Source organism: Topomyia yanbarensis, chromosome 3 (genome assembly GCF_030247195.1).
Source record: "Topomyia yanbarensis strain Yona2022 chromosome 3, ASM3024719v1, whole genome shotgun sequence".
NCBI classification, from domain to species: Eukaryota; Metazoa; Arthropoda; class Insecta; order Diptera; family Culicidae; genus Topomyia; species Topomyia yanbarensis.
This window is the reverse complement of record NC_080672.1, coordinates 398,450,300-398,462,800: the sequence shown is the minus strand read 5'-3', so window position 1 is coordinate 398,462,800 and position 12,501 is coordinate 398,450,300. Positions and strand designations below refer to the sequence as shown.

At 38.3% G+C, this 12,501-nt stretch overlaps 1 protein-coding gene across 1 annotated transcript; it reads left to right on the top strand.

Moving 5' to 3' along the window:
• The first annotated feature begins 2,856 nt into the window (after nucleotides 1-2,856).
• LOC131692052 (uncharacterized) lies at nucleotides 2,857-4,920 on the top strand. Its single transcript, XM_058978895.1, has 3 exons — nucleotides 2,857-3,075; nucleotides 3,172-3,521; nucleotides 3,584-4,920. The coding sequence occupies exons 2-3, from the start codon at nucleotides 3,182-3,184 to the stop codon at nucleotides 4,804-4,806; spliced, it is 1,563 nt and encodes a 520-aa protein (XP_058834878.1). The 5' UTR covers nucleotides 2,857-3,075; nucleotides 3,172-3,181; the 3' UTR covers nucleotides 4,807-4,920.
• The last annotated feature ends 7,581 nt before the right edge of the window (nucleotides 4,921-12,501 follow it).

Genomic DNA, 12,501 nt, shown 5'->3' with positions numbered 1-12,501 from the left:
TACAGCGGGCCGAGGACCTCGACCAGTCCGTCTAGGTTGCGACAAATCAATTCGACGTTGAACCCGGTAGCTAGAGCCCATTGTCCGATCGCATTGACGGCGGCTTGAAGAGAGATCCAAGTACGGGGGAAAGTTTTTCCCAAGGTGACTAGGATGATGTCGTCCACGTAGACGAACAGGTAGACTCCTTTGGGTAGTGAATTGAAATTGAGTTCATCCTAACGAGGAATAGCGTTACTGCAAGCTCTGATCCTTGTGGGACTGTCTTGATCTCCCAGAATTCGTCGGAGAGTTCACCGCCGATGTATACCTGGAATCGCTGCTCCTTTAGGTAATTTTGAATGAAGGCTCCGAGATTTTCGAGCATGTCCCATCGGTGCAGCGCTCACACTGTATTGTAGGCTTTCGCCTCATCTAAGATGGCAATGTCGGCAATAAGTTTTTCGCCCTCGCTTTTTCAATCAGTTCCCCAGATGGATTCCTGTCCTGAGTTCTTTCCAGAAGGCAAGTTGGCGGTTATCTAGAAATTCCTTCTTCCACCCATGTAATCAGCCCAGCGGTTAACCATTTTCTCTAGAAACTTTGCGGTTTATGGTACGGAAGTCGCTCGGGACTCGTGTGCTTTTACTCTTTTTGATGATTGGCAATATGTATACAAGTTACCAGTCGTCTGGGAAAGTCTCATCTTCCCAAATCTTTTTGTAGGCGTCGAGAAGTGCCTTTTTCCCGCCTGGGGGTAGATGTCTTAACATTGGGTACCCTACTCTGTCAGGGCTAACCGATTTTCCACGGGCTGTCCTGAGGGCGGCAGCGAGTTCCATCCCGGAGAAGGGTTTGTTTTATTCCGCTGTAGAGTTTGGTGAAAAAGTGGTGAGGATTACTTCGAGATGTGTCTTGTGCCGGACGAAGACGACGTTCGCGGATGGCTATTGGAAATGACTGCCGATTCTGTTTGCGATTTCCCGTGGGTCGGTGATTGTTACATCGTTGATTGCCAGTGAAAAACCGTTTTGTCGCCGTGTATGCCGTTCAGGAAATTGGACCAACTGATTTCTTTTGCTTCTTGAATGGTTTTCCTAGCTAGATTGTGAAGTCTCCTGAGCTCGGCTGCTTATTTTTGTTTTAAACTAATCATTTAATTGAAACAATGTAATTATCATAATACAAACAAAATTTGTGGTTGCACTGGACGTACGAAAAGGTATTTCAAACAAACATTTTATTAAATTAGTTATAGGAGAGGCGTTTCGAGTTCCTCTCATCAAAATCCAACACTAACTTAGTGACAGAACAGGCTGAATCGACCGAAGTCAAAGAAGCGGTGTTTCTCACTACATTAATTAGTTATGGAATTTTGCGTTTCGACTTCTTCTCATCAGAATCCGACACAAACTTAGTTAACGGACTAAGCTAGCGCCACTAGCTCCAAAAAACAGAGACAAAATTTGTGTTCCTGAGAAAACCTCTAGTCAAGCGTGATGTCCTGCAAGAAAAGAAGCTTATTTTAAGCTGGTGAGAACTAATGGAATCGAAGCATTTGGTTTGGCTTAGCAGCCTAATGCAAGGTTCACTATGCTATATTTCTCGTTATTCTTTATTGGAGAAAAATTTTGATGAAAACTATTTTGTCTTCATTAAGGAGAAAATTGTTTAAAACCTTGCGCGCGAAAAGCACAAAACCTATCCAGCTTTTTACGTGCCATAATGGCGGTCAAAATTGCTCAGTTCGTAATACGTTTAATTGCCCTTTTTGACAATAATCGTTTACGTCAACCGCCCAGTAAGATTAAGTCATCCTACGTTAGTCCAATGCGTTGGATGTTTATTCAATGAACACCCGACATCTTCAACTGGGCGTTGCTGTCAAGCTGGCGTAAACTACAAACACTTTAGTGTATAAAGACTAGTGAAGTGTCAAAAATTGCAGCCAAACGGACTGTCAAAAAGTGCGGCCAGACGAGCATAATATTTCGAGAGGGGAAATACAAGAGGAAGGGTTTCGAAGCCCATGCAAAGCTTGTAGGAGCTTCTGTGATGCCATTTACATTACATTTGCTAGTTTTATTGTTTTTCTCTCCGCAAGTCTGTTATATAAAGTGTCTGTAGCATAAACGATTATTGTCAAAAAAGGGTTTAATTCACGCGTGTTTTTTGAAAAGGGCCAATAAGCATGCTGTCAAAATTCACTTTGAAAGGAAATTCCGGACAAACCATTAATCGCAGATTATAAGTCATAGCAGTAGACGACAGAGAAAACTTTTCTCTTTCATAAAATGTTAACATCCATTCTTGGCGAGTTACGGTTTGTCCGGAATTTACTCTCAAAGTGAATTTTGACAGCATGCTTATTGGCCGTTTACAAAAAACACGCGAGAATTGTCCTTTTTTGACAATAATTACAGTATTACTAAACTAAACTAAATTAGTAATGAAATTTGCGTTTCGACTTCGTCTCATCAGAATCCGACACTAATAGTTCTGATTAAGCTGATGAGAATTGTTGGAACTGAACTGAGCACTGGGTGGAATTTTCGACTTGCAATTCTCGACAAACATATGATTAGGCAACTTAAAAACCAACAGTCAAAATTCACTTTAGGGGAAACTTATGAACGAACCGTTAGTCGCCGTTGATAGCAAACAAAAGAGAAGTTTTTCTTTCGTTGACTGCTATGCACCGTACTTAGGTACCCTCTAAGAACGGTTGGTTTCAAAATCGTCCAATGAAGGACGTTCGCTGGGCCAATTTGGACAACGTCCAAATAACCGTTCAACAAACGTCCCTCGTTGGACCCGTGTTGAACGATTTTAAAACAATTTTTCGAACGTCTCGACAATTTTTTGGACGTAACAACGGTTTCTCCAGAATTTCTCATCAAATTGAATTTTGACATTTGGCTTTTGAGCCCTAAACATGTTTATCGAGAAATAGCGTCCAAAATGGCTGAAAAAATGCGACCAATTTATTTTGGACACCCCTAGATTTCTCTCTTGACAGCTGTTTGTTTATTTATTAATACCCAAAATGATTAAATTAAATTAAGAATACCCAAAATGTAAAAAAATATATTCAAGGTAGGTTTTCGGTGGCTTTTATTCAGATTTATTTTCAAATTGATTAGCAATCAGGAAATCATGTTACTTTAATCGTTTTTTATGTTTGTTTATCAGTTGATGCATTATGAACAACACAGTAAAAAAGCGCAAAGTGGCGCGCTCAGAGGAGGTGATAAACAATTGTTTACATGCAATCAGAAATGGTATGGCAATCAAAACAGCTTGCCGACGGTATGACATTCCAAGATCCACTATCAAATTCCGTTTGAGCAAACGCTATAAACATCAAACAAGACCGGGAGCTGCACCGGTACTAGACCAAGCGGACGAGCTTGAGCTTGTGGGATGGATGAACAAAATGGCCCGTAAAGGATACCCTGTTACCAAATACCGAATCATGAACCGGGTATCTCTTTACCTCGAAGAGCATCCGGAAAAGAATCGATTCAAGACAGGGAAGCCAAGTAACTAATGCCAGCTCATTGATGTTTTTAATCTAGAATCTAATTCATTTTTTCTGTTTTAGGTGATCGATGGTATAGTTGCTTTATTGACCGTTACCGCTCTGAACTGTCTATTCAAAAGTCAAAGAGTGGCACGAGAGCTAGTGCGAACGTAACCAAGTCCGACATAAGAAAATGGTTTAACGAGGTTTTAGGAATTCTTCATGAAGAGGAGATAGCTGACATTCTTACGGATCCAAGAAGAATTCTCAACGGCGATGAAGCATGTTTCTACTTGCATCCCACCATCGACAAAGTGATTGCTAGGCGATGTAAGCGGAACGTACATAAAATTGAGCAGGGGTCAGCAAAGGAAAATATTACTGTGATGCTCACTTGCTCTGCCGATGATTTAATGTTTCCTCCTATGGTAGTATTGCCATATAAAAAAATTCCTATGAAGGTTACAAAAGAAGTTCCCGCTGAATGGGGATTGAGCAAGACAGACAGTGGATGGATTCATAAGGAATGCTTCATGAAATACATCAAACGCATCTTGCATCCTCAGCTTGTAAAAGCAGACTTGCTTCCGGTTGTTTATTTTGTTGATGGGCACACTTCGAACACACCATGGGAAATAGCAGAAGAATGCAGTAAACTTGGTATTATCCTCGTTTGTATGTATGCAAATTGCACAAAGGTTTGCCAGCCTTTGGAAGCTGCAGTTTTCAAGTCGCTGGAAATGGCATGGCTGAATGTTATGAATGGCTGGAAATTCAGCAACCCAAAACTACACGTCAAAACGGAACATTTTTTAAGTCTTCTGAAAAACGCGATGGAATCGGTCGATGACCGCATTGTACGGGATGGGTTTGAAGCATGCGGCTTGTTTCCTTTCGATATAAATAGCGTGGATTTTTCCGAATGCCTCGCTGACAACTATTTCGATGCGGATCAGAACGATTCGCCGGAAACCGAAGACTACTATGAGATGGATGATACCACAATAAGTCATTCAAAAACATTCCCAGTAAGTCATGCCGATGCAAAGGAAGTACTTGACATGATGGGTCTTTCCCGACGAATCCGATACCGGAATGAAAATGACATGGACTTCATCTCGGAGGAAGATCAGATTTTGGCAAAAGTTTATAGTATGCTGAAAACGCTGGATGCCGAAAATGAAATGATTGGAGGGCATTTTCTTGACGATCAGGCTATGGTCGAAGAAGCGATTTATGAAAGTGATGTTGAAGAAAAGTTGAAGATCGAGTTTGTTCCAATGGACGCGTCATACGAAGCTTAGGGATACATCAAAGGCTTGTGATCAGAGTTGTAAAAAATCGAAGCTTATTTTTGACTGTTGAGAATGAATGTGTTGCGGATCGTGCTGAATGGAATAAATAAAATTGCTCAAAAATACGTGACTCAGTTTGGAAGATTCGCTTTGCGGAAAATTCAGCAATTCAAATTGTCAAAAATTGACAGCGCAATTATCGGATTTACAGTAATCCAGCACCGAATACTGAGAATTCTACAATTGCACTGTCAATTTGACACTTTCAATAGGGATCTTTAGGGGTGTGCGGGTTAAGGCATATCCTGATGCAGAATAGTACCGTGAGTTCATATCTCAGTCCTTTTTCAATTTTTAGGCTCGAAATTATTGAAAAAAACATTTTTAGTTTGTTTCCTTTTAGGACAATAACACATCCAAATCCATGCGACTTGCACGACTCTATAGGTTGCCTTATCAGATCTACCCTAAGAGAAGAGACGACAACATGTATGTACCAGGTCCTGTCGTAATTCCAAACACAACAAGCATCCATCGTTGCCAGATTCCATTTGCATGTTTTTCACAATTGCTGAAAATAATTGTACCTCAAATATCTACCCTCTTTCAAGAATTCACAATACTAGCTGCATTTAAAAATTGAATTTTATACTCGTGTCTCTCTTAACCATACACGTAGTTATATCGTCATTCAGGGTATTTATTCAATTTGCATGAAATGTTAATGTGTATGAAAAGTAGCCAAAATAGATTCAGCAGCACTGTTATTCATCCCGTTTGAAAATATTATGAACGCTCTTGACTGCCAAAACGACCAATCAGAAGCTGGTTCAATATTGAGGTTAGGACTGGATCAAATTGGCTTCGCAATTGTCTTCTCTTGAGTTCTTTGCGACCGTTCTCACGAACACTAATGAAGTTTCCTAGTTGAAAACAATCTCATTTACTTTTGCCGTCTTTGTTTATTATTTTCCACCAGCTTGTGATGTAGTATTTGTGTCATGTGGCGTGTACGTACATGAACCGTAGAAAAGTCTCTTCTCATCTACCATAGTTTGCATATGAAACTTGGGATGGCAGGCTGCTAGCGGATTGCAAAAGTACCAGATCATGCTGTGTGGGGTGCTCCCTGTTAACAATGAGGCAAACGAGATATTTGCAGGTACGTCATTTAGTACGACAACTGTCAGTTTGTTGGTTGAATTTAATTTGGATTTTTTAAACATAAAAATAAGAAAAACTACATACTATGGGGTTGCACGAGCTGTAGACGTAGGACTATACTACTTAAAGTAAAATATTTATTTTCTTAATACATTTATAGTAATAATAAACAAATCATATTTCTTACGTATGGTTTAGTCACAACCAATCAACATCGAATGTTATATATTGAACCAAGCCTTCTTGGTTATCAGGTCATTTCATTTGTAGTAGGTGATCGAATCCGATTAAACTTATTTAAGAAGATCTGAAGAAAGAAGACAGAAAACTGTGACCAACTAATATCTGGAACTAAATCTTTATAGCATAAGATTAGCTTGTAAAACCTTTTCCATTGTGTGTGGTAAAAAACCCGGACCAGTGAAGAAAAATCAAATTTTAGACGATATAATCACATTTCATGTATAGACCAAGCATTCTAGTTATATTTTGCCATTATTATAACTTTCCTAAAGTACGCATACAAATATAGCGAATGCAGTGGTCTTAATTATATAACGAAACTACAAATATATAAGAATCGAAAACAATTTTATATATGCACAAGATGCGTTTTTGCAACGGTTTTTCAAGTGGCAGTGTATTCATTCATAAATAGGCTTTGTAGTATGTACTTATTAGTAGAATCAAAGTACTATAGGCTGAGTGGAAATGAATCACGTGATGGGGAAATGAATCAATGAATTAATCGAACGTAAATAATAAACTTTCGTTGTGCAATTTAGTAACAAATTAGATCTATCTACCTACATATTCGCCTCAAACATCAAACCCAAGCGCACAAAGCAAAGTGAATCAACGCTGATGATGATGGGTAGAGCAAAAGAGACAACTAATACCACGACACTATGTTAACCGTGTTTGCAAATGGAGCTCGCATGTACAAACTATTTTGTGTACGAATAATTATACATAAAAATGTGCTGGAAACGAGCACAACACAAAAGATAGCATACGGAAAAGCTCATTCGCATTCACTGGGTAGCGTACCTCCACAGGCAGTGTAACGGACTTCTAACTCAGCTACACTGGCTGTAAAAGCACACAGCACAATGATCTGCTTCGCCTGCCGCTCAACAGGCGACTAAGCTGCTTCGGCGAAATCCGTCCGTTTAAATAATCGATGATGACGTCATTCATAGAAGCGTAGCGCGCTAGGTACACAAATCTGTCGTGCTGGACTAGGGAAGCGCTATCTTCTGTGTGTAAATGCGCGATATTTTGACTAGGTTGTTCATTATTTAAATGTTTAATGCCATGATATCAAAAATCTTGGGGTTTATCTATTGGAATCTATTCTTAGAAGTATTTCGGGGCGACATGCGCAAAAAATTTGAAAATTTATCGTGAGATGGCTGAATTATATGCGTTTAAAATTGGACCACTTTTCGTTACATACCATTTTTGTAGAATTTGCAACGTGCACCCCTATATCGAAAACAAAGACGTAGTCCTACGTCAAAAAATAATTAATGTTTAAGAATGATATGAGTGTACTCCTAAGGACACCCGCTATCAATACATATGAAAAACTGACACAATATTTCCAAATAAAAGACAAAGATTATCTCTAGAGAAAAATTTCAATAGGACGTAAGTAACAATGAGAGATTCTCTTTGAGGTCTTTCTCTTCTGTTCATTACTCGGCCATTTCGACATTAGTACAAAGTGTTGTAATGCCGTCGTAATAAACGAAGGAGAAAGTAAACAAAGAGAGGCTCTCAATGTTACTTACGTCCTATTGAAAATTTTCTCTAGAACTCAAGATTACTAGGTCCCATACAAACGCTTCACAACTGATGGTCCAGCAACCGTGAACCGGTGAACTCAATAGTACTATGCTTCTGCTGCCCCCTCGTTAATAGGCGTCGATGGATATTTGAATTCGTCGAAAAAATGCCATGGCTACCAAACAAGCAAAGAAGAAAATTCTCTGTATGTAAACATGGTGTCGAAATCATCATGCAAAATTTATAAAAATAATCAACTGTTCACTATAGAAAGCTATTATCGTAATATCGAATTATTAGAACTACTGCAGATTGGTTCAATTGCTTCTAATAATTAGAATACTAAGTGAATGATGCACATAATAAAAGCAAGTAAGCAGTGCTAATCTTGCACTATATTCCTTCGTCTGAAGCAGCCTTTTTTACTGTATTCCGCTTCGGAATTGGCTCTAAATTATCTGTCATCTAGTAGTATTATTCATGGATGTAATGTACCTCAGAGCAAATAAAGAAAAGAATAAAAAACGCCCTTTGCACTTTTCATGCGAACCACCGCTCTTCTCTTTCGCAATAAACTTCTTCACTCCGATATGTGTTGTTCACATATGTGTATTCTACTCTATGGTTGCACACCACAAAGAGTAGAAATAAAGAGGCTCTTTAGTGTGCATCTTGGTCCCACGCGCACGGAAGCAGATAAAGCAACCAAAAAACATTTTAAAAACATTCTTCCGATCAAATTTTATCTGAATTGTAATTTTCCTCGCCTTCCTACCTGCTTTCCAGTGAGGGGAGGCACAAAAAATGGCTCTTCAAGGTGACTCTTTGAACGAAATTGTGCAGCTCTTGGTGCACAGATCTTTCTCTTTTTCGTTTTCTCTTTGTGCGGTCGTTCTGCACATTGCAGTGTTTTTGTGCTGCTCTATTTTTAATCGGCGTATTTCGCTCTTTGTGGCACATTGTCTGAGCAAATAACAAGCATGGTATTATTATTAATGAATTAATTTGGTTGAAGAATAGACTTTCGGTTAAAATGGAGTAAAAGCGGAACCATAAAACTTCTCCTTTGTGTACATTTTCAATCGAAATATTAATTTTGTTATTTCGTAACAATATACATTGCCATAGCTACGACGCAATAATAAAAGCGCTTGCTTCTTCGCAAAGCATCGCTTCAGGTTATTACTAGGCTGTCACTCTGACGGTGAACCGAGTTCATCGAGGGGTCGTATTTTCTTGGTACATGGGAAATCTCTTACCACTCTATCTTGAGTTTATCTTTGTTAAATATCCCTATTGCTCATTTTCAGCAAATTGAATCTGTCAAGTTGACATAATTCGAATTGCTGAGTTATCGGTATCCTAAATTGCAAAACACTTCAGCTGATGAAAATTCAGAAAAAAATTTCTGGCATTCGGCGAAAACAAATTGATGTGCACGTTTTGTTAACAACTAAGTTTTTACACAAAATTGTACTACATTTTGACATTAAAAATGTCTTACTATCTAGGGCTGGGTGAAAAATCCACAATTAAAAGATGTCACGTTTTGGCGTCACTGTTATTTAGGGACCATTCATAAATTACGTAACGCAAAAATTGCCCAAAATTGACTCCCCCCTCCCCCCATGTAACAAATTGTCACAAATTTCTTCATCCCCCCCTCCCCTGTTACGTAACAAATTCCGAGAAAATTTTTTTTTTCTTCGGTGAAAACATGTTACGTAACGATCTAGCTAACTCCCCCTCCCCCCTATGTCACAACTTGTCACAACTTGTTGTACCCCCTCCCCCCCCTAAAAGCGTTACGTAATTTATGAATGGTCCCTTATGGATGGGGTTTTTCGTCAGTTTACTACCAAACAATTCTGAATCAACTGAGATTATGTTCTATTGCTATGTACAGCAACTGTTAGAAATGCCGCTTGCTAACTGGGCTTACCCGTCAAAATTCGATGCTTGCATTTCAAACGACTATATCGTCCGGACAGTACAGTATGTGATAGACGCTATAAACCTGTCTATTTCCGTTGAAAAAGAAATGATGTCGAATAGTTTCATGAGAAAACAAAACCTTTTAAACAGCAAAAACCGGTCAAATCAAAATCCTTTGGCTTGACTTTGCATATGTGGTTGTAGATTAATTGTCAGAAATTTTAATGGTATTTCTGCAACCCACACGCCCACACGCGTTTAACTTGCATTGGTTTCCTAGCTGTGTTCAAAGCAGCCCTCTGGCAAGGCTGTGGCGATGTACAAGCTTTTAAGTCAAGATGAAGAAAAAGAAAAGTGGGAACATTCGTCAGGTTTGAGTGAATTAGTGTTATACTTGTAAAATGAAACATGGCGTCTGGCTCGTCTGGGCCACGGGAAGGGAACATAAACATCCGGATGAGCATCGTGACTCTTTGGCACACGATGAAAAAGATAAAAGGCCAAGCTTCATCTCAGATCTATCGAATCGAACACTTAGGGACACTTTTATCACAGACTAATAGACATATCACTATGAGGGAATTCCCACAAAAAACATCGATCCTGCAATTTTCCAAGAACAGTAGCTCCACCTTTTATTCACAGTCCCAAACACTTATTTGCTGATGGGTTACCCCTCAAGTTCTGGAACAATTTTTCACTAGTGGTCTATCCCCCATATGCTTGTTCATATGAGCGACCGAAAATAAAAGTCGCAAGGATAGTACATGCTTCGCAAAACCCGTTTCAAAGATATTAGAATATAAAAATCGGGAATAAACTTCAATTATTAAAATCGGACAGAAATTCTTCAGTATAAAAATCGTTTAAAAAGTTCTCACCCCTAAAACTCGGCAAGGATGAACCTCCAGTATAAAAACCGGTTAAAAATAAATAATTCGCTCGTAGGAGCATCCGTATATCTTGATGTTCAAGATTAAAATTCGGCTAACAAAAACTACTTTGTAAGAATCGGATATATTATTTTCCGATTTTTTCACTGAAGGTTTTTTTATCCGACTCTTACAAACGAAAGTCCCAGTCCGATTTTTATGCTCGAAGTTTACATCCGGGTTTTACCCAAGTAACCACGACGCTTCAAATGATGTAAAGTTAACAGTCTTAAATGAGTCGTTCGCAGAATGCGATAAAATGCTTCATTGCTGTAAATGCAACACCAATGCTTTCATAAAGTGGAAAAGGGCGATTAAGCGACTGATGTAAGAGCTGTCAAAGAAAGCATTTATTTTACATTAGTAACGCTCTTATAAAGCTTTAGTCTGTTAAAAGCATTACTAGATGCTGCAATAATGTTTGTTTCGTTTTGACAGATCGATGTTATATAACACAACAAAAAGCTGATATAATGCCAAAATGAAAATAATTAAAATGGAAAAATGAACGTTTTCCCATTTTCCACTTCTTCTTATTAGTCAGATACAACATTACCATCACCACAAAATTCCAATTCCTTCAGATTTTTAAATTAATTTTATGGGATCCGAACCATGATCATCTGACATCAGCTTCATACGAGGTAGGCCGTTAGCACTCTTATCTGTGGAGGATAGTTGCCGATGGAATGATATTTGCAATATATGAATAACGTTTTACATTATATAGCCTTTGTTAATGCAATGACACGTCGGTATAGAAGGAGAGGTGCAAACATTTGTCATTTTTTTGAGTAGATTAGTATTTATCGTGCGGCTCTCGGATCGCGAAATATAAACATCAACAAACGAAGCAGAGATCAGTTTTTAGTAGAGATTCCGAAACATACTTAATATTGACATCAAATTGTGCAGATGAAATTATGAGCATTTAGTGGTTTCTCTATGATATGCTTCATCTGAGTTGCAAATTATAGGAATGCATACTCGCGTTGTTTGATTTCATGTATTCCTCAACGGAGATAGGATTGGTCAAAAGCTATAGGCGGTGCAGTGCTCCGATATTTTTGCCCCATTCGTAGAAAATTGCCCGTTTGCCACACTACTCTCCATGTTGTTTCAGGTTGATATTTTTTGATTAGAACATTTTCTTCATAAACGTCAAATTATTTTAATGTTTCATAACTTTTAGTTCAAGCATTATATGCTTTTCAAGTGTAGCGCAGTAGAGCGTCAAAGCATTTGTAAATGCAATGCGATCAAACACTAAACCGTTGCTCTAAAGGTATGTATAATGCCTGTTACATTGCTCATAAGAGGCAATGTCTTGAAACATTTGGGATGTTGTGTTATGGCAGCACTGTTTTAAGAAAGTAGTTTTAGAGCAAATGAACATTATCGATGTTAAAATAATGCTTCAATATAATGCATGTGGTTATTTGGGTATATTCTAATATATTTGAAACGGGTTTTACGAAGCATGTTCTATCTTTGCGACTTTTATTTTCGGTCGCTCATATGTCAGTGGCGCCATAATTTCAAAAGTGGCCACAGTCCCAACTACAAATATATTTAAAATGACCGTTAAAGCGGATGAAGCATTGTTTTCGAGTGTTATGTCTGTTAGTCTGTGCTTTTATCTCGAAACTACCGATTAAAATAATTATGAGCGTACCGACACAAAATATGAATAATAGTGCATTGATTCCATTATATCGAATAATTATTCATGGATTCGCTAAGCTTATTAATACAAATAATATCGTTTATTTTCATTTTCACCAATTTTTTGTAGAAAAAAAAAACATTTGGTGCACATCAAGTTGACTTTCATTTTCACTGAGACTGAAAATAGGCTGCTTTAGAGAGTACTGTACAATTT